At 29.7% G+C, this 19,395-nt stretch overlaps 1 protein-coding gene across 1 annotated transcript; it reads left to right on the top strand.

The window, feature by feature from the left end:
- Positions 1-11,893: 11,893 nt before the first annotated feature.
- Positions 11,894-13,496, top strand: LOC108487543 (50S ribosomal protein L28, chloroplastic-like). The gene is made up of 2 exons (XM_017791914.2): positions 11,894-12,354; positions 13,094-13,496. Exons 1-2 carry the CDS (start codon positions 12,153-12,155, stop codon positions 13,324-13,326), a joined length of 435 nt encoding a protein of 144 aa, XP_017647403.1. The 5' UTR covers positions 11,894-12,152; the 3' UTR covers positions 13,327-13,496.
- The last annotated feature ends 5,899 nt before the right edge of the window (positions 13,497-19,395 follow it).

Raw genomic sequence — 19,395 nt, 5'->3', positions numbered from 1 at the left:
AGGATGCTTTAATTGTGTTATGAACAATTATATGTTAAATTAAGGTTTGCTAAGCTAGCTATTAAGGTGAAGTGCAAATGTTATTATTTGATTGCTAGTGTATATATGTGTAATAGCCGAAAATAAGATGCTTGATGTCATGAATAAATGTTGTTTATATGTTTGGGAATTGAGTAAAAATTTGATGTTTAATCACTTAAGGATTCGGCATTGTTTAAGATAATTTACTTAAAATGTGATTTTGAATGTTATGAGTATTGGGATGTAAGTATATGTGTGCTTGGTCATAGGAGTTTGCTATGAAATTTTGTTTGGTTGAGTGATGAATGGCCGAATGAACTATAGGCTAGGGTGGATAAATTTTGTACATAAGTAGTGTGTGTGACTATTGGTTAATGAATATTCGGCATAATAGGGTTTATGAGTAAATGGCATAATATATATATATATATGTGTGAATATGTGGTAGTGCATAAAACAAGAAATCGATTAAATTGGGATGGTCACACATAGGTATATTCGGCTTGTAGTTTTATAAATGTGATATGAGTATTTTGTTTGTAAATGAGTAGTAAATATGTTAAGAATGGTTCTAAAATGTATATGGATGCCGTGTGATTGTGTTTGATTGGGAAGTAAATTGTTTGATTTAGCTCAAGAGCTTAGAGGATCAAAGTTGGATAAGGAAAGGAAAAAGTGATCGAATAGCCGTTGAAATCGTTTGACAACATCCGAGGTAAGTTTTCGAGTAATGAAACTTAGTTTATGATTTGATTAAGTCATGACATATAAGCATAACAAATAAACGGTGATATAATGATTCTACTTGAATTGTAATTTGAGGTGATTAGTTTATACCTATGACGGGTAGCCGAATGTTTATAGAGATCATGTTATAAAGTAAATCAAAATCATGCTCTTTGTATGTAGCTATTGAGCCGAAAATGGTAATGGTTGATAAGCGTCTTATGTTTGAATTCTAGTTATGATAATGAAATATGGATGTGTCATGATTTATTGGTATATGTGCTTGATTATTCGGATGATATCCGGCTAAGTCCCAAGGCATTTGTGCAAGTTACTATATCCGGCTAAGTCCTCAAGGCATTTGTGCGAGTAGTTGCTATACCGGCTAAGTCCCGAAGGCATTTGTGCTAGTGACTATATCCGGCTAAGTCCCGAAGGCATTCATGCTTGGTGACTATATCCAGCTAAGACCAAGGCATTTGTGCGAGTTGCTATATCCGCTAAATCCAAGATACTTGGGTTTGGAAGCGGCGATCTTGCTGTAATAATTTCAATTAATACGCTCATAAAATACAAACGATAAGGTATGTTTCGTATATGCATCGGAAAGGTTGATTCCTTTCAAATAGTACTCGCTCAATTGATTAACGAGCTTCTGGCCTCTAGTTAGGTTTGATATCCTATGTATGAATATATTGGTTGAAGCGTGAAGAAATTATGATTTTGAAAATGTGCATATATGAAATTATTCATTTAGTCATATGAACGCTATACTTTAGTCGTAAATAATTTCGTTACTCAAAACTTACTAAGCATTGAATGCTTATTCCGTTTCTTTAATTCTTTGTTTTATAGATTTTTGTTCGTCAGCTATCGGACTCGGGATTGTTGAAGTCGAAGTCGTCCACACTATCTAAGCCCTTTTGGTACTCTTTTAGTTAAACGTTGATAATGGCATGTATAGGACTAACCTTTGTTGTTAATCAAGTACCTTTGGTAATGTGTATATATTCGGATAGCCATGCGAAAATGGCTTAAATATTTTGAGCATAGTATTAAAATCATTTTGTATATATATGGTTATTGAGAGGTGTGGAAATGCTTGGCAATGATTAGCCGTTGGAATGGTTAATCACGATCATATTTGGTGCTATGTATGTCAAATGACTAGTTGAATCATGAAAACTATGAAATAGGTGAAATTTACCTTAAAATAGATGCTGATAGCAGTAGTGATGTGAGTTTGAAAATTCACTAAAAATAGTAGGAATGTAATTAAATAATGAATAAATTATGTAATTGAACCTTGATGAGCTATTTTCATATGGAAGAAGCGAAACGACCATATGAGCCATATTTTATGAGATATTTAAGTTTTAGAAACAGGGCGAACGGTTCTGGATCCCCTGTTCGACTTTGTAAATTTACCATAAATTAACCAGAAATAATTAGAAGTCATGCTTTATATTTACAGATTTCTTTTTGAGTCTAGTTTCATTAAAACAAACGGCATATGTATTGAAGCCCTGTACAGGAGATATCTAAGTCGTAATGCATGAAGGTCGAGTAGTCGAACCCTGAAACAGGGGAGACTTTAACTAATAAACTGTACTAATTGGACGACCAAAAATTCTAGAAAAAAATATGTAGATGGATATATGAGTCTAGTTTCAGGAAAATTTACGGAATCAGTTTTCGAGTTTTGAACTCGAGATATGATTTTAAGGTGACAAGGACGCAGATTAGCCACTTGTGTCTGAAATTTTAAAATGAACTGTGTAAATAAATGAATTAAGTTCGTTAACACCTCGTGTTCGACTCCGGCAACGGTCTCGGGTGCGGGGCATTACATAAAGACTCTAATGAAGCATTGTGATCACCCTTTTTAATCAATAAAGTAAATTCTCTATTGCTTTCGTATTTTCTTTGTTCTTTATTTTCTCTATCTCTCTTTATTTTATAACACGTTATCAGCATGATGATTTTCTATTTCTTCAAAATCTTTCAAATTTGTCCCACAAATCAATCTTCAAGATGTTGAAAGATTTAATCTCAGAATAAATGCTCGTGATAATAGTCAAGATGATGACGATGATGTTAAAGATCTTCAGGTATATTTTACTATGTTTTATTTATTATATCATATTTATTATAATTGGAGAATAATCAAGAAAACATGAATGGATAGATTCTGATTTAAAATCCATGTATGTTTATGATGTTGATTATGAAATAAAAATTCAATAGAGACGTTTAGAAGTCTGTCCTACTAGATTTCTTGCATTCCCCGAAGTGAATGTAAATATAAAGAAAATAAAAGATATTATCATGGACCACTAAAAGTGGGAACATAGTAATAAATAAGAGAACAATGAGAGTTCTCAAGATAACTCTTCAAAGGGTAAAGATAGCTTATTTTATCAATTTGATATGAAAGATTATTGGCCACATATATGGCATGTGCCTAAATATTTTATTTCCGTTAATATTCTTTGAGGAAGGATGTGAAAATGTTGTAATAAATTCTATCATCATAGATAGAAAGTATTTATCTTATTTGGTACTAAAACAAATAAATATTATTTTAATATTTGATAGTACAAAATAAGTCAAAAGCTCTAGAAGAGCTAATATATTAATATCTTGTGATGGTTAATCCATTGGCTTTAAAAGATATTTATAATAGATCTTATATTGAGATTTTAAATGAGAAAAATATTATATTTCATATGAATTACTATTGCTATAAATATCTATTTTGAAAGGAAGAAAAAGGGAGGATTGAGTTATTGATTACTCTTGTTATTAAATGGAATTGATTGTGATTATCTTTGTGATCTTCTTTTGTCATCATCCCCATTAAGGGGTTGGAAGCAAAATATTTGATTGTGAAAGATCTATTTATGAGCAATAAATATGATAATTCTATCTAAAGCTCGTTATGGTTGGATGCACCTTAAGTTGCAAATTTTTTTTTTAGATATTTGAAGATTTTAGCATATTCCTTGAAGCAAATATGCATATAATTGTTTGGAAATTATATTTATTTTGTTGACTTAGTGACATTATAATATTCACATTGATTTAGATATTTTCAGTAGTAAATGTCACAATAACACTTATATGTGGATACAAAGTAAAAGAATGATAGTAAAATTATTAATTTGTTACAATTTAGTATAATTGAAACACATGTTAAAGTAAACCAGAAGTTTACTGATACAAATGCATTTACTACTTGGCATGACCAGTTAGACCATCCTAGATCATAAATGATGCGAAAATTAATTGAGAATTTATATGGATATTCATTAAAGAACTAGAAGGTTCTTTAATTTAAATTATTCTTATTTGTTATTTGTTCTCAATGAATATTGATAATTAGAAACTCACTACCAATTGCTCCACCACAACGCACAAAGATGAATGAATCCTCAAAGAAAGTTGGGAATATATATTATTAGATGTTTTGAATGTATTCGAGATTCAATTATGACATGATTTGTGATTACAATTTTGATTCGATAGTTCTCTCGATATTAGGGGGCTAAGAAATAATAACTTGTAATGAGTTAGGGAAAGAGTAATTTGAACTAGAAGTTCAACAATGATAACTCATTACAAGTTAAGTATCAGTTGTATTTACAAAATTAATAAGAATAACCAGGTTAATATTTTAATAAAGATGAAAATTCTTCTAGATTGTCATATAGTGGAGGCAAGTGCTCCGGAAGACATCCAAGACCTAACTAATAAGTAAAACTTCAGAAGAGATTCAGGTACCTAAAATTGAATTTTAAAATAATGAAAATAAGATATCTCGATAAATTATGTCAATTCGAGAAAATGTGGAGCCGAATAATAAACGTGGTCGACAATGATTTTGCATGCACTATTATTATCGAAATAATGAAATAAAGGAAGATCTTGAATAAATCTATTGAGAAATATAGATATGGAATAAATTGATCAAAATAGAAAGACGCAGCTCAAGTACAATTAAATTCATGAAGTTTTTGGACCAGTAGTCCAAATATCTAAAGGTATAAAGCCAGTTAGGGTGCAATTGAAGTATTTTTGTAAAAGCAGAATAATATGGAAAGATATAATATTCTTTTGTGGTGGATGCAATAACCTTTAGATATGTTATTAAATTGGCAATTCATAAAATATTTAACTTGTGTCTAAAGATTATTTTTACAACCTTTTATAAATCACTATATAGTAAAGTTTATATTAAAATCCTTGAAGGATTTAGGATGCTAGAAGCATATTGAAATTCTCGAGAAATTGTGTAACACTCCTTACCCGTATCCGAAGCTGGGATAGGGTTTGAGGTGTTATCTAACTTAAACGTAAACAAACATATGAATCCGAATCATAAAATTTCATCCAACTTTAAAACATTTCAATCACATGTAAATTGTCCTTTATGAGGGCCTACGAGGCCATAAACATACTTTGGGAGTGGTTGGGGACTAAATCGAGAACTTTTAAGATTTCGGGATAACTTAGAAAAAGTTTCATGTTTTGAGGAGTCACACACCCGTGTGGGTAGGCCGTGTGATCATATACGCCCGTATCCTAAGCCTGTGTAACTCTCTGACTATGACGTCATCAAGCAAATAAGGTCACATGGCCAAGTCACACGCTTGTGTGCTAGGCCGTGTGGCGAATTAAATTCCAAAAATTAAGTGTAAACTTCACATGGCCTGGGAACACCCCCATGTCCTAAGACCGTGTCGTTCACATGGCTGAGACACATGGCCATGTCTCTGCCCGTATGTTTACTACTGGACATTCTATTTTACATATCTAGGGTGCAGGGGACACACGTCCGAACAACATGCCCATGGGGTAGACTGTATGTCACACACGGCCTAGACACATGCCTGTGTATCTACCCGTGTGAACAAATTCTAGGCTATTTTTTGAGTCTTTTTGCAAGCCTTAAAGACTTACTCACTTATACATGTTCTCAGCATGTAGCTAAGCACATTTAATTACTCCAATATCCATATCCATGATTAAATTAAGCCCCTAATTCCTCCATGCACTATCTCAATTTTTACATGCATCTCTTAATCTTTTTATACCAATTCATAACCTCTAGGTTTTTATATCTTTTTTTTCCAACTTTACACATTTATAACATTGTTATGACCATACTCATTGATCATGGATCATTCGCCAAATAAACATGCCATACCTTACATCCATCATTCACAAGCAACCACATCAACATGAACACATTACATGCATACATGCTTAATAAGGGTTACAACCCAATAATAAATATGAGCCACATCTCATGGCCATGTGCAAAATGAATTTATCCATCATCAAAGGCCACCACACTTGGCCAAATTAAATGACACATATGAAAAAAAGGTAAGTTACCCTATACATGCCATTATATCAAAATGAATATTTCTTTTATACTCAAAACGAGATTGTTGATAGTGTAATCAAAGCTCCAACCGTCCTCGAACCTTCACGAGTTCGCAAGCACTAAAAGACAGGGAAAATAAAATGGGGTAAGCATTACATGCTTAGTACGTTCATATAACGGAAAGTAAACTTACAGATCATTTTAAACACATGATCTCAATAAGTCATATTATCCATCAATTATAGATAAATTTTCCGTAAACACATGCACTCAATCAACAAGTCAGTCACAAATAATCCAAGGTGCATGGATGAGCTCATCATATCATGTACACGTTCCACTTCATGTTTCTCATGTTTTATATATATATATATATATATATATATATATATATATTATCCATTGAATTATTGAATTCCAGATGGATATTTCATCCGTCAATTCATATCCAGTAGTACCTTTTTGGTACACTCTCGAGCCACATATCCTACAGCAGAATTACCTATCCAGGCTAAATTCTAGCTGTACTATATACTCTAAGGGCTTTGTCCGATTACCAGCCCAAGCTAAATCCTTTATATGACAAAAAATTCCCTATAAAGTCATATCTGGATTACTAGTCCAGGCTAAATCTAGTCAATTAGGATTACCAGTCTAGGCTAAATCCTAATTGAAACATATGCTCGGTAGGCTCATTTCAGTATTACCCATCCGGGCTAAATCCTTTTCTGCAACACATGCAGGATTCCATTTCGTATAAGACGTAACTTATCTATCGAAATTCAAAAATTCAAGCGGATTACCATCCCTTTTTAATCAATTCTTAACTTATGAATAATTTCACATAATTAAATATTCTTACATTACACATTCAATCCACACAACAATCAAAATCAACATATTTACATATTCAATTAAGTTTTGGATGAAGTTTCGGATTTGAATTCCGACTATTCCAAAACCTTTTGTTTTTCATGGTCTACTTCTGGGATTGGTATTTTTGAGTCTATATAAGCAATTTAAATTATTAATCTATCACATTCATCAATTTCAGCCCGAAAATTCACTCTATGACAAAATTACCTTTTTACCCCTAACTTTGCACATTTTTACACTTTGGTCCCTAGGCCCGTAAAATGAAATGCATGCATTTTCTTGGTTACTCAAGCCTAGCCGAACATGTATTATACTTATACCAGCCCTTATTTAACTTTAGATAAGATTTTTAACTACCTAATTTACCATTTTTACAAGAAGGTCCTTTTTAGGTGTTTCTATGCAAAACTACTTGGTAAAAGATGCTAAACACACACCAAACTTCCATATTACTCCATTAATCATCAAAATATAAGCATGTTACATAAGGGTCAAGTTTCAAACATGAACCCTAGCTCAAAATGATGGTAGAAATAGCTAAATCATACTTTAAGGACCTCAAAAACTTAAAGAACATTAAAAATGAGGCTAGGACATACTTACAATCAAGCTTGAAAGTTGAAGAAAAACCCTAGCTATGGCTCCTTGAGAATTTCGGCTAAGGGGGAGGAAAATGGACACAATTTTTGACTTATTTTCCCTTTTTATTTTTTAATTAACCAAATGATCAAAATGCCCATTTTACTAAACTTTGAATTTTTATCCATGCATGCCCATTTTTGTCCAAAATTTTAGAACTTGGTCAAATTACTAATTAAGGGCCTCTAATTAATAATCCAACTCAATTTCATGCTAAAAGCTTCTAGAATTCAAGTTTTACAACTTATTCAATTTAGTCCCTAAAAATAAATTGGGCATCTTAGGCATAGAATTTCTTCATGAAATTTTCACACAAGTATACATTCACATCCTAGACTTCATAATAATCATAAAATAATTATTTCTACTTCAAATTTGTGGTCTCAAAACTACTATTCCGACTAGGCCCTAAGTCAGGATGTTACAAATTGTTCATTTATATGAATTGAAATAATTTGAACATATGTGGTAAATTTGACTTAGTGAACAGTAGTTGGAGGTTTATAAATTGATCCAAAATACCCATTTGTGTTTTTATAAAAGAATCATGATTAAAGTTTGTTATGATTATTGTTGAAATCACTTGAAGATATCAAAATATATTTCCCCAAAATTTCCTCACTCATGACTTTTAAAAGAATGATAATATAAATGTTTAGAAAATACATTTAAATAGTCATTTGAAAAACGAGTATTCAAGATTGAATACGTAGAATATGAGAAAGTATGTGATGTTTTCATGAGAGGGAGTAAATATGCGTTGCACTCTTTTTCCTTAATCGAGGTTTTGTCCCATTGGGTTTTCCTGGTAAGGTTTTTAATGAGGCAGCATATTATGCGTATTATAGATTGTGTACTCTTTTTCCTTCATTAGGTTTTTTTTATCCCATAGGGTTTTCCTAATAAGGTTTTAACGAGGCACATTATCTACTAATGGACATCTAAGGGGGAGTGTTATGAATATCTTGTTAAGTGGATGTCCATCATGATCAAGATAAAGTTTTAATGTGCTTTAAATTCTAATAATTATTAGAATTAGATATCTACTTCTTTTATACTTTTTATGCTTATAAATAAAGATTTTGATGAAGCATTGTGATCACTTTTTTTGATCAATAAAGTACATTTTCTATTGCTTTCGTATTTTCTTGTTCTTTATTTTCTCTATCTCGCTTTATTTTATAACAATATATACCATTATCGAAAATACAATTATATTTAATGTTCAATTTTTACTAATTTATTAAATGGTTTTATAATATAAATGGATAAATTTCAAAATTATACATGAACTTTGATTCAATGTGCAAATTGATATATAAACTTTGATTTGGTATAATTATACACATAAAACTTTGATTGTAGTTCAAATGTATACATGAAACTTTGATTGTTATTCAATCATACACATTTAAAGAAATAAATATATTAATTTATTTCAATATTGGATAAATATAATTATATGTGTATGCAATATATAAACATAAAAACATTATATCAATAATTGTGTTAATAATTTGTGAGAATTGGATCAAATCAAATTTTCATGTATAAAATTGCACAAAATTAAAGTTCATGTATAAAATTGTACATTAAACAAAAGTTCAATATAATTTTAAGATTTATCCCTAATACAAATTTATCATTTACCAAATTCAATACTGAAAATTTTAATATTTAATTTTAACATTTAATTTTTTAATTTATCAAATAAAATTTAAGAGATTAACATTTATTATATTTTCTTCTTTATAAAATTACTATTATTATTTTTAATTTTAATTATAAAACTCAATTCAAAATTTATGTTATTTTAATTATAAAACTCAATTCTTATTTTAATTTTTATATTATTATTTCAATATGATAATTGTTTTATCATTAAAATTTCTTTTAAAAATATTTATCCAAATAAAATAAGGGTAAACTATACCTAATGACACTAATGGTAAACTTACATTTTGGTTACTCAGCTTCAAAAAGTTACAAAATGATCACTAAACTATTTGAAAACTTTCATTTAACCCACTGGATTGTTAAAATCATTGATGTATGGCCTTCTTTGATCACACCGCCTACAACAATCAAAAGCTCTTCTTCCCTTTTTGTTTTACAATTTAGGTTTTTTTTTCATAAAATAACTTTGAATATCAAGAATTTGCAAACTAAAATCTAAACAGTTTTATTCTCTGATTTCTAACATTGATAGTGAGATTTACTTGCATCTAAGTTATGTTCTACTTGTCAATGGGTGCTGATCTAGTGTACTAGTCATTGAATTGTCACTTGGAGCTCATTAGCTGAACTTTAAAAAAAAACCTTAGTAGCCCAATGGTTTAAATAAAAATTTCGAATAATTTAGTGATTTAAATGAAAACTTTTGAATAGTTCAATAATTATTTTGTAACTTTTTAGAGTTAAGTGATCAAGATGTAAACTTACCTTAGGTTACAATTACCAATAATTTAAATTGATAATTTTAAAGTCCTATCTTGATACAATAGAATCTCAAATTCACAAACTCACATATGCATCCATTTAAACTACCACACATGTACGACCTGTGGATCAATTCCATGACCATAAGATGTGGTGAACATCCTTAGGGACGAATCTAGGATTTTACTTCAAGGGAGTGAAATTTCTAAATCCGAATGAATTTTTTTTTAACGCAAAAAAAGTGTCAATTCTTCTCAGATATTTTTGTTTCTTATCAAACAATCAATTTAATGTTTTTTAAAAGCAAGGACGATTTAATGGAAAAAAATTGAAAGAAAAAATCACACTATATAAAATTAAATATTTCTTTCCAATACGCAAAAAAGAATAACTAATACTATACTAAACATATCACAAACATCATTATAATTCCAAAATCAAATTAAAAAAACTTGGCCTTAGTCCTATTTCTCAATACTAGGCATCCTAAATTGCACCCTCTGTTTTATATAACATTGAACTCATCAATGATAGAATCTGTTGAAAATTCTTAAGCTATCTCTTTTTCGATTTATGCCACCAAGTAAGTTGAAAGAAATTCATCCTCCATTCTGTTACGAAGCATTGTCTTCACAATTTTCATGACTGAAAACATTCGTTCGGTTGTTGTAGTAGACATGGGAAGAGTTAGCACAAGACAAATAATTCTATCAAGAATAGGATAAATATTTGACTTATTTGTTTTAGCTAGCACTTGACACAACTTAACAACTATAGAAGCTTTCTACAACTTTGTACTTTGATGAGCATCAAATTGAAAATGCTCCAATTGAATCTTCATGTGTTGAATCTTCATGTGTAGCTTTCCTTGCTTCGTAAAATCATTTGGATAAAAATCATTCATAAGTTTGTAGATATCTTCCACCTGAAAAGTTTTGTAATTATTGAGTTGATCCAAAGCAGAGCTAAGAACAAGTAACTCCGCTACCTCATCATTAAAGCGAGAATTCATTTCTATTAACAATGAAACAATACCAACAATGAATATATCAAATCGATAGTGATGCTCAATTGTGAAGTTATCTCTTTGGATGTGAGACCGACCTCGACCAACTTTGTACGGAGCACTTAAACTGGGGACTTCTATCTCATGTTCTTTAGAAAATAACTTCACTTTCTCAAACAAAGGATCTCACTCATGTTTTCTGGATTTTTGGAGAAGTGTTTAAGTTGATGACATCAGCTGCACCGCATTTAGTATATCCTACGATTTATACTGTAATGCTTGATAGAAATCATCACTGATATCAAGCATCTCAATTATGAAATGCAAGATGAAAACAAATTCAACAGATGTCATTGCATCATTTATTCCATCAGCTTCACCCATTTGAGTAAGGTTGTTGGATTTGATGATATCTTGTAATACAACACAGACATAATCGAATATCCTCATCAAGCTATTGAGAGAAGCTAAATGAGATCCCCATTGGGTATCACTTGGACGTTGTAGAATACCTACTTGATTTTTGCGTCAAATAAATTAATTTTAGAATTTAACTTTAAAGTCCATATTGGACCTCTAAATTTAGTTTTCAAGGTACATCATACATTAATATTTGACTATTATTATTTAAGATATATAATTAAAACTGAAAATACTTTATCTATATAAAATATAACTATATGACTTAAGGGACAAATTATATAAAATACAATTTAACCAAGGGGTCAATTGTTATATAATATACACACTAAATCTAAAATATATGATAATTTATATATAAAATCTACAAATCTAAAAATTCTAAAGACGGCTGCCTCCCGCGCCCCAAAATCCGGCCGCGCCTCAAAATCCAAACCTGATCATCCTTGACCAATATACCAAATGCTAGGTTGAAAACTCTTAAAAATTTAAAATTAAATTCTCATTAAAATCATTATTCCTTTTAAAAAATAAAATCATTATCCTAGCCAGTATCCACGCATTGTCTCCTTCCTTCACAAAAGAAAAAAGCGGTCAGACAAAGAGAGAAACGGGTAGACAGAGAGAGCAACAATGGCAACGTTGGCCACTTTGGGAACTACTTCACTCCTTCGGTTTCAGAAAGCAGACCCCCTAACGGCAAGCCCATCTCCACATCTTCTGGGTTCTCTCTCTTCTCAACTCAGTGGCATCAAACTCTCCTGCAACCTCCCTGACGTGGCACCTCTCAAATCCATATCCTCACCTTTCACTCCTTCTCTCCAGCCTGTTGCTCGTAAATCCTTCCTCTCTTTTCCATCTTACTCTTAATATTTTTATTTCACATTTCAGTTTTTACAATTAAGTTCCCGGGTTGCTTTCAATTTTGCTCCTTTCTAAATGTTTCTTTTTCAATTATGTAAAATTTCATTATGGTATTGAAAAGAAACAATGTTGTAATGCAAGTGGGTGATTTTAGAAGACTTTTAGTGAAAAATTCAAATAATATATCTGGGTTTGTATACTTGAATGCAAATTTTAAATGAAAATGTCAAATTCCTCTGTTTAAGTTGCATTTTGGAAAATATTTAGAAGACATAAATGCCAAGCTAGAATCCTTGAATTGTCTGCATTTGAATATATGTATATATATTCTCATTTTATTGGCAACCTCCTTGCGTTACATAGCATGCTAATTCTAAGCTTGAACTAGATAAATTAGAGTTTATGAAAGTGAAATGAAACGTGATGTCTAGTTCTGTTGGTATGAGTGATGAGTTATGTTAGCCAGACTCTTCATTTTCTCTAAAGCGCCTCTGTCCTACACCTGTATGTGAAGCGTATTTGGACATGAGTAAAGGACATAAGTTGAATATACTCGAACATATATTTGTATATGGCAATCTTCATTAGGCCTAGATAGCACTAGTGATTAGGATGTCACTATTTTGAAAGAATGGAACGAACATTTGTTGATTTAAATTAGAGCCAATGAATAGTTAACAGTTATTCATATGTTGATTGATCATTTTCAGGCAGAGTATGCCCTTTCACTGGAAAGAAGGCAAACAAAGCTAACAAAGTATCCTTCTCGAACCACAAGACAAAGAAATTGCAGTTTGTCAATCTCCAATACAAGAAGGTTTGGTGGGAAGCTGGTAAACGCTATGTAAAACTGCGCTTGTCGACCAAGGCGTTGAAGACCATAGAGAAGAACGGACTGGATGCTGTTGCTAAGAAAGCTGGAATTGATCTTTGCAAGGAATGATAAGGTAACCTAATTTTTAAATTCAGGTTGTAGTTCGAAAACTATATTCGAAGAAAACAAAATCCTCGTTAAGCCTTTCGCTAATTCCAAGTCTTTTTCCCTTTATTTTGATTTCTTCTTCTTTAATGCAACTCCTTTTGGTTTAAATGAGAATATCATGATTCTGATTATTGCTCTTTAGTTGTTGGAGGATGAGGCATAAATTACAGATGTAGGCATACCTAAGATTAGAAGGTTTGCTTGGTTAAAGATTGAGATTTAAGATAACTGCATGTAACCAACAATTTTTTAGTGGTGCCGAACTCTACCACCCTCACCACCTCCTTAACAAATCCGATGATCCTAAGTTGAGTTTGCCTCTAGTGATTGAACCTGAAAAAAACAAAGCATGGAGAAGAGAAGTTAGATAAGAGTGGAAGGAAACCGAGTAAGAAGAGAGGCATGACCGTAAAGAAACAGGATAAAAAGATTGTAAACCGCTCAATCTCGGGTAGGGGTTGTAGAAATCCGAGAAGAATGATTGAGGAAGATGTGAAAGCTAACTAGGAATTAGGGAAGTTGTTAGGAATTTGGCATCCTCATTGTTTTTCATATTACTCACCATATTTCTAACAATCACATTAACTATCAACACATTTAATTGGTAAATGATTAACTCTTATTATCAAATATGATACCCCACTTGCTTGTTGGATAGAATATTTTGATTTGATTAAAGATAGTTTTGATTGATTTTTCTCTGGAATTACGCTTGTTTTCATCAAATAATAGTAACATGCATGCTGTCCGCCATTATATCAAGCTAAGAACATGTTTATACAAAATAACGACAAAGAGAATTGATTTGTTTGAATTGTGCATATGTAATATGTTTATAAGAAAACAAAAACTTGTTGCTTGAAAACAAGAGAATTGATTTGATTGTAAATGTTGGATTTGAATTTTGGACGTTTGTTGTATTTAATCTTGTTAAAAAGAGAAGAAGACTTGTTCATGAAAAAAATATGGTTTATGGAATAATTTTATATTTATACTTAAAATGAAGATTATAGTAAGACTTATGGCTCAAAACCACTGTATTTTTGTATGAAAGTTGGTCAATCTTGGAAACTTCCTGGAATTAATTGTTTCAGAATGAAATAAGAAAAAAACTGCATCATCTGATTACTAAATCAAATACTTTACAACAACCACATAATCAAACCGTAATTTAGAATCCAAGTATATATTAGAGAATATCAACATCAAATTTTGCAAACAAAATTCATGAGCAATGGGAAAATTCCCAAGTTTTTCTGTCAGTTAAAAAGAGATCAGTGTACGGCACTTACCAAGCCGCCTAGATTGCCTTTCATGTTGGTTTTATTGTCTATGTTCAAGGTTTATGTCTCGTTGCTAATTTTTTTCAATAATATTGTCTTCAAGAGTGTAATATACATATTAAAATGTTTGACTGAATTTAGGGTAATCCTTTCTAACTTTACTTTTTGACCAAACTTGTTAAAAATATGTCAGTGTTTGATTTTTGAAAGTCATATCCAAAAAATAAAGAACGGGGGCAGCATAGTTTATACCTTCAACCACTAATCGGTAATAAATCATGTAGACAAAGGTTGTTCCTAGGAGAAGTTAATTGTTCCAACAATATCTATATCAAGGATGCTAGGAGTAGAGAGAGTGGCACGAAACAGTGGTTGCAAATGCAAGGTTCAGCTGGCAAACCGAACTTGGCTTCGCAACGTTTATAAAGAGAGGACAGCAGCAGTCTGTCCAAAAAGACAAGATCGGGAACAACATTAACGCCACGCCAATATTCTATTAAAATGACACACACATTATATATATATATATAAATAATAATAGGATCACATTTTTGTATTAAAAGTCGGATCATATTTTTTTTTTACTTAAAAAAGAGTAAATTGATCTCTATAAGTTAGTTCAAATAGCAAATTGGTACTGTCAATTCATATTGTTAAGTGATGATGTGACTGATGGAGCAATTAGACATCGATACATGGTGTGTTATATGTATTTCATGTTGATACGGTATTTTGTCACACTAGTAAATATTTAAAAGTTTAAAAATATTAAAAGTAAATAAAATCTTTCAAAAATTATTTTAAAAAAAGTTCATGTTGAACCTAAAAAATGGTTGTCTAAGTTCATATTGATTCGTGATTTTAATAATAAAAATTATAAAATTGCTAAAATTGTTAAAAGCAATATCTAGAATGGAATTAGGTAAACGATTGTTCAAATTCAAATGAGACTTAGATAATCATTTGTTCAAGTTCATTCTAAAATAATTTCTTAAATAATTATAAAAATATATATGCAAAATTATTTAGAATTATTAAGAATTATACAAAGATATTAAAATTATTAATTTTAAAATTAATAATAAAAAATTATTAGGAGAGGTTGCTATTGTATATATATATATATGTATGTATATTTATTTGAATTATAAAAAATTACTAAGAATTATAAGAAATTAATAATATAAGACTCATCAATTTGATTAGTTAAAATAACAACTCGATTAATAAGGTACATATGTGTGTCAATATATATGTATATTTGAATTCTTTAAACATGATATATATATATATATATATATATATATATATATATATATATTTTTATAATTTCTCATCATTCTTAGTATTTTTAAATTAAAATTTTAAATTATTTGAAAACCATGTCCAAGTTCATCCTAAATGAGTTTTTTTAATAATTATAAAAATATTTAAATTTTAAGAATTTTTAAAGGTTGACACGTCAACATGAGATACACATGATAGATCACATATTATCGTTTCGTTGCTCGTTAACCTTATCAATACTTAATAGTAAAATATATAAAATTTTAATATAAAAATAAGTTAACTCTTTAATTTAAGAAACATCAATTAATTTTTCTGTTTTTAAATAAAAATAATAAAATGTAATTGGATTTTTATGGGTACAGGAGCTCTAGGTACTTTTACCAACCAATAACATATTTATAGTTTTTCCTTTTAGCACTTGAAGTGAAGTTGGTGTCCTAAATTTAATAGAAATATTAGAATATTCTACCCACTATTTCCGGGTTTTAAAATTATTATAAACAATTTTTTTAATTATGTTAATAATTTTATTTAAATATTAAAATTACATTAAAATAATTTTATTAAATTATATAAAATTTCAAATAAATTGACATACAATAACTATAAACTCTTTAAATAACATTGTTTCAAGTTTAAATTTGTATTCTTTTCTTGAGAATATAATATACTTTATCACTTCACCACCACTTGATATATATTATGGTAAAATTAAAATATTATAAAACAAAACAAATTATATGAGAGCGAAAATATAAATATATAATTTGTCCTAACCTTTTAAATAATGTGAATTAATCCATAATAAATAATTTAAATAATAATTTGTCAATGTTTATATAAACTATTAAAATTAAAAATAATTAAAAAAATGAGTGTAAATTTTGACTTAATGACTTACAAACAAACCTTTAAATATATCATTAAAAATGTGGATTTTAAATAATTGTATTTTCTAAATTTTTTCTTAACCAATGAATACTGAATCTTAAATCAGCCAACATTTAAAATATGGATCAAACTTTTTAAATACACAAAATTAATTTAATATGAATATTAAGGTTGTCAAAGTTCTCAAATCATGAATTCAAGTCTCAATTTATATAAATTGTGTGAGTTGTTTTAGATTTAATTTTAATTTAAGTTTCATTATATGTAGTCCTATTCCATTGTGAGTTGTATGTAATATTAATTTAGTTCAAGATATAACTATCGGATCCATTGTTTGTAATTATATTTACATTTGTATTTGTAATTTCTTAAAAATATTATAAAAATATTAAATGAACACTCTATAGAAATTTATATAAAACAATTTATTAACTCATAAAAAAATTGTTAAAGTTTATTATATAATATACTCTAAATAAAAAAAGAAAAGAAAAACGAAATATTTTATTTATTTTAATTTTCCCTCCTTCCTTCTGTTTTTTCTTTCATACCCATTTTCTCTCCTTTTCTTTCTCCCACCATCAACCACCCCCAGGCTAGCTGTCACAATTTCAGGGTCTAATATCTACAGTAGCCAATGTATTTATTTTTATATATGTTATACAGAGATTTTAGGTATTAAGAAATAAATACTATTGGGCTGGAGAGCTTAATAACTGGGCTGAAATTCTGAGTTTTTTTGAACACTAAATTTTAACTTGAGAATGATAAGTAAGTCTTAAAGTGATGCATTTGGCTTTAACCCTATTGATGTCAATCAAAACCAATTAATTTTAAAATGTAAGAATGGTATATTCTTCAATTATTCTAAGAGCCTTTCCAACAAAATTTAATGTTAATATTTTATGTATTATTACTTTTATAAAGAGCTTTTCTTTCTATACACTCCAATCCCAATGACTTCTGTAATTAATCTATCAATAACAAATTTGAAAAAAAAAAAAAAAAAAATTAGCTACCTTTGAGATATTCGAAAGGAAGCTTAGTGGGTGTGCTTTATATATATCAATGGGTGCTAACCAAACCATTTTCAGAAGATCAGAGTGGTCAGTTTCAGTAACAAAGTTGCATAATCCAATTGTCTCGCAGAAATAAAGTTTGTCATATTGGGCTGCTGAAATTCACACTTGATCATCACTTTGTTTTCTTCTTATGATGTAGTACACTATCATTAAAGCTGAAAGTGAAGGATAAGAAACCAAGAAAGAAACACATATAATTAAATTTAGCTTTGGCTCTTCGTATTTGCATTGGGACACTTGAAAAATTTTCAATATGATCTCATTGTAATATACTAGTGCTCAACACTGTGATTTAGGCCAACGTCTCACACTTTAATCATGGTGCATTCCAATAATATATGTGTGTGCAGAATGTATGGTTTAGACTTTAGAGCATTCAAAGATATTAGTTATCTGGTATAACTTGGTGAGCTTTGAGAGGTTATATTAAAACCTAATATGCAGTGAGAGATGGTCATGGATGATTGACAGTGTCACCACTAGATAGTTAAAAGCGTAAAATAAGGACTGTATACAGTGTTATTTAGATTCTGATACTTAGTGCTAAAGTGTTTAGCTATGGGGTCTTAGGCATATAGAATTATTCGATCAACAAGTTGAATATTCCCACGCATTGGGCTTCAATTTGGTTGGTAGATGAGTGCGTGATGTCAGGATTGGAAGAAGTAGTAGCAACTTGTTGCCAGATATTCATCAATTTAACCTAAAGTACGGGTTGAATAGCTTGAGGTGTGTTTCTCATAATTTAATAAGCTCTCTTTTATAAAAGAGGAATAAGAATTTAAAAATAAATTGTAATAGAAAAATACTCAATAAACTCAAAAGAAGTATAAGAGTGAGAGGAGAATGATAGATTTTTGAAGTGTATAGAAAGTGAAAATGAGTAAAGATATATATAGGAGTTTTATTGGTAAAAAACAACAAAGGTAAGTGAATTGAATTAACTAAAAATAGTTTAAAAATGATTCAATGAATCTGCATTTAACTAAAAATAGCTTCAACTAGTTAAGTTCTTTTTAGCTTGGCTAAATATAAATATTACAAGTTAAGAAAATCACTTATTTTGGGCTCTCAAAATTTCAGTAAAAATAATTCTAAAAACAAAAGGGTTCAAATGTACATTACATTAGTCATCTGAGATTAATGTACGAGTGCACCCTCTCAACTTGGATCTTACTAGCCCAGTAAAGTATAATGACTTATAAACAAAATTGCTAAAGTTTTTTTTTTTAAAGGAATGTAAGGTTTAGTTTTTTTAAAGTATCTCAATTTTTTCAACAACATTATCTTGTTAAGTTGTACTAAGGATAGGTTTGGATAGGCGATTTATTTACCTACGGTTAGTGTAAAAACAACGATGGCAGTGAGATTAGATACTGTAGTGATATTGTAACGTGAGATAAAAAATAAGCTAAACGTACCCCAACGCCCATCCAAACCCACCCTAAATATGTGAATTGCGTCTTTGCTTTAATTTAATCTTC

Source organism: Gossypium arboreum, chromosome 10, assembly GCF_025698485.1.
Source record: "Gossypium arboreum isolate Shixiya-1 chromosome 10, ASM2569848v2, whole genome shotgun sequence".
Lineage (NCBI taxonomy): Eukaryota > Viridiplantae > Streptophyta > Magnoliopsida > Malvales > Malvaceae > Gossypium > Gossypium arboreum.
This window is presented reverse-complemented; position numbering and strand designations above follow the sequence as displayed.

Excerpts from the sequence above, each read along its gene's own strand:
- LOC108487543 (XM_017791914.2), top strand. The coding sequence starts at position 12,153 with ATGGCAACGTTGGCCACTTTGGGAACTACTTCACTCCTTCGGTTTCAG. Across the intron at positions 12,355-13,093 it reads TTCTCTCCAGCCTGTTGCTC|GCAGAGTATGCCCTTTCACT; the intron begins GTAAATCCTTCC and ends GATCATTTTCAG.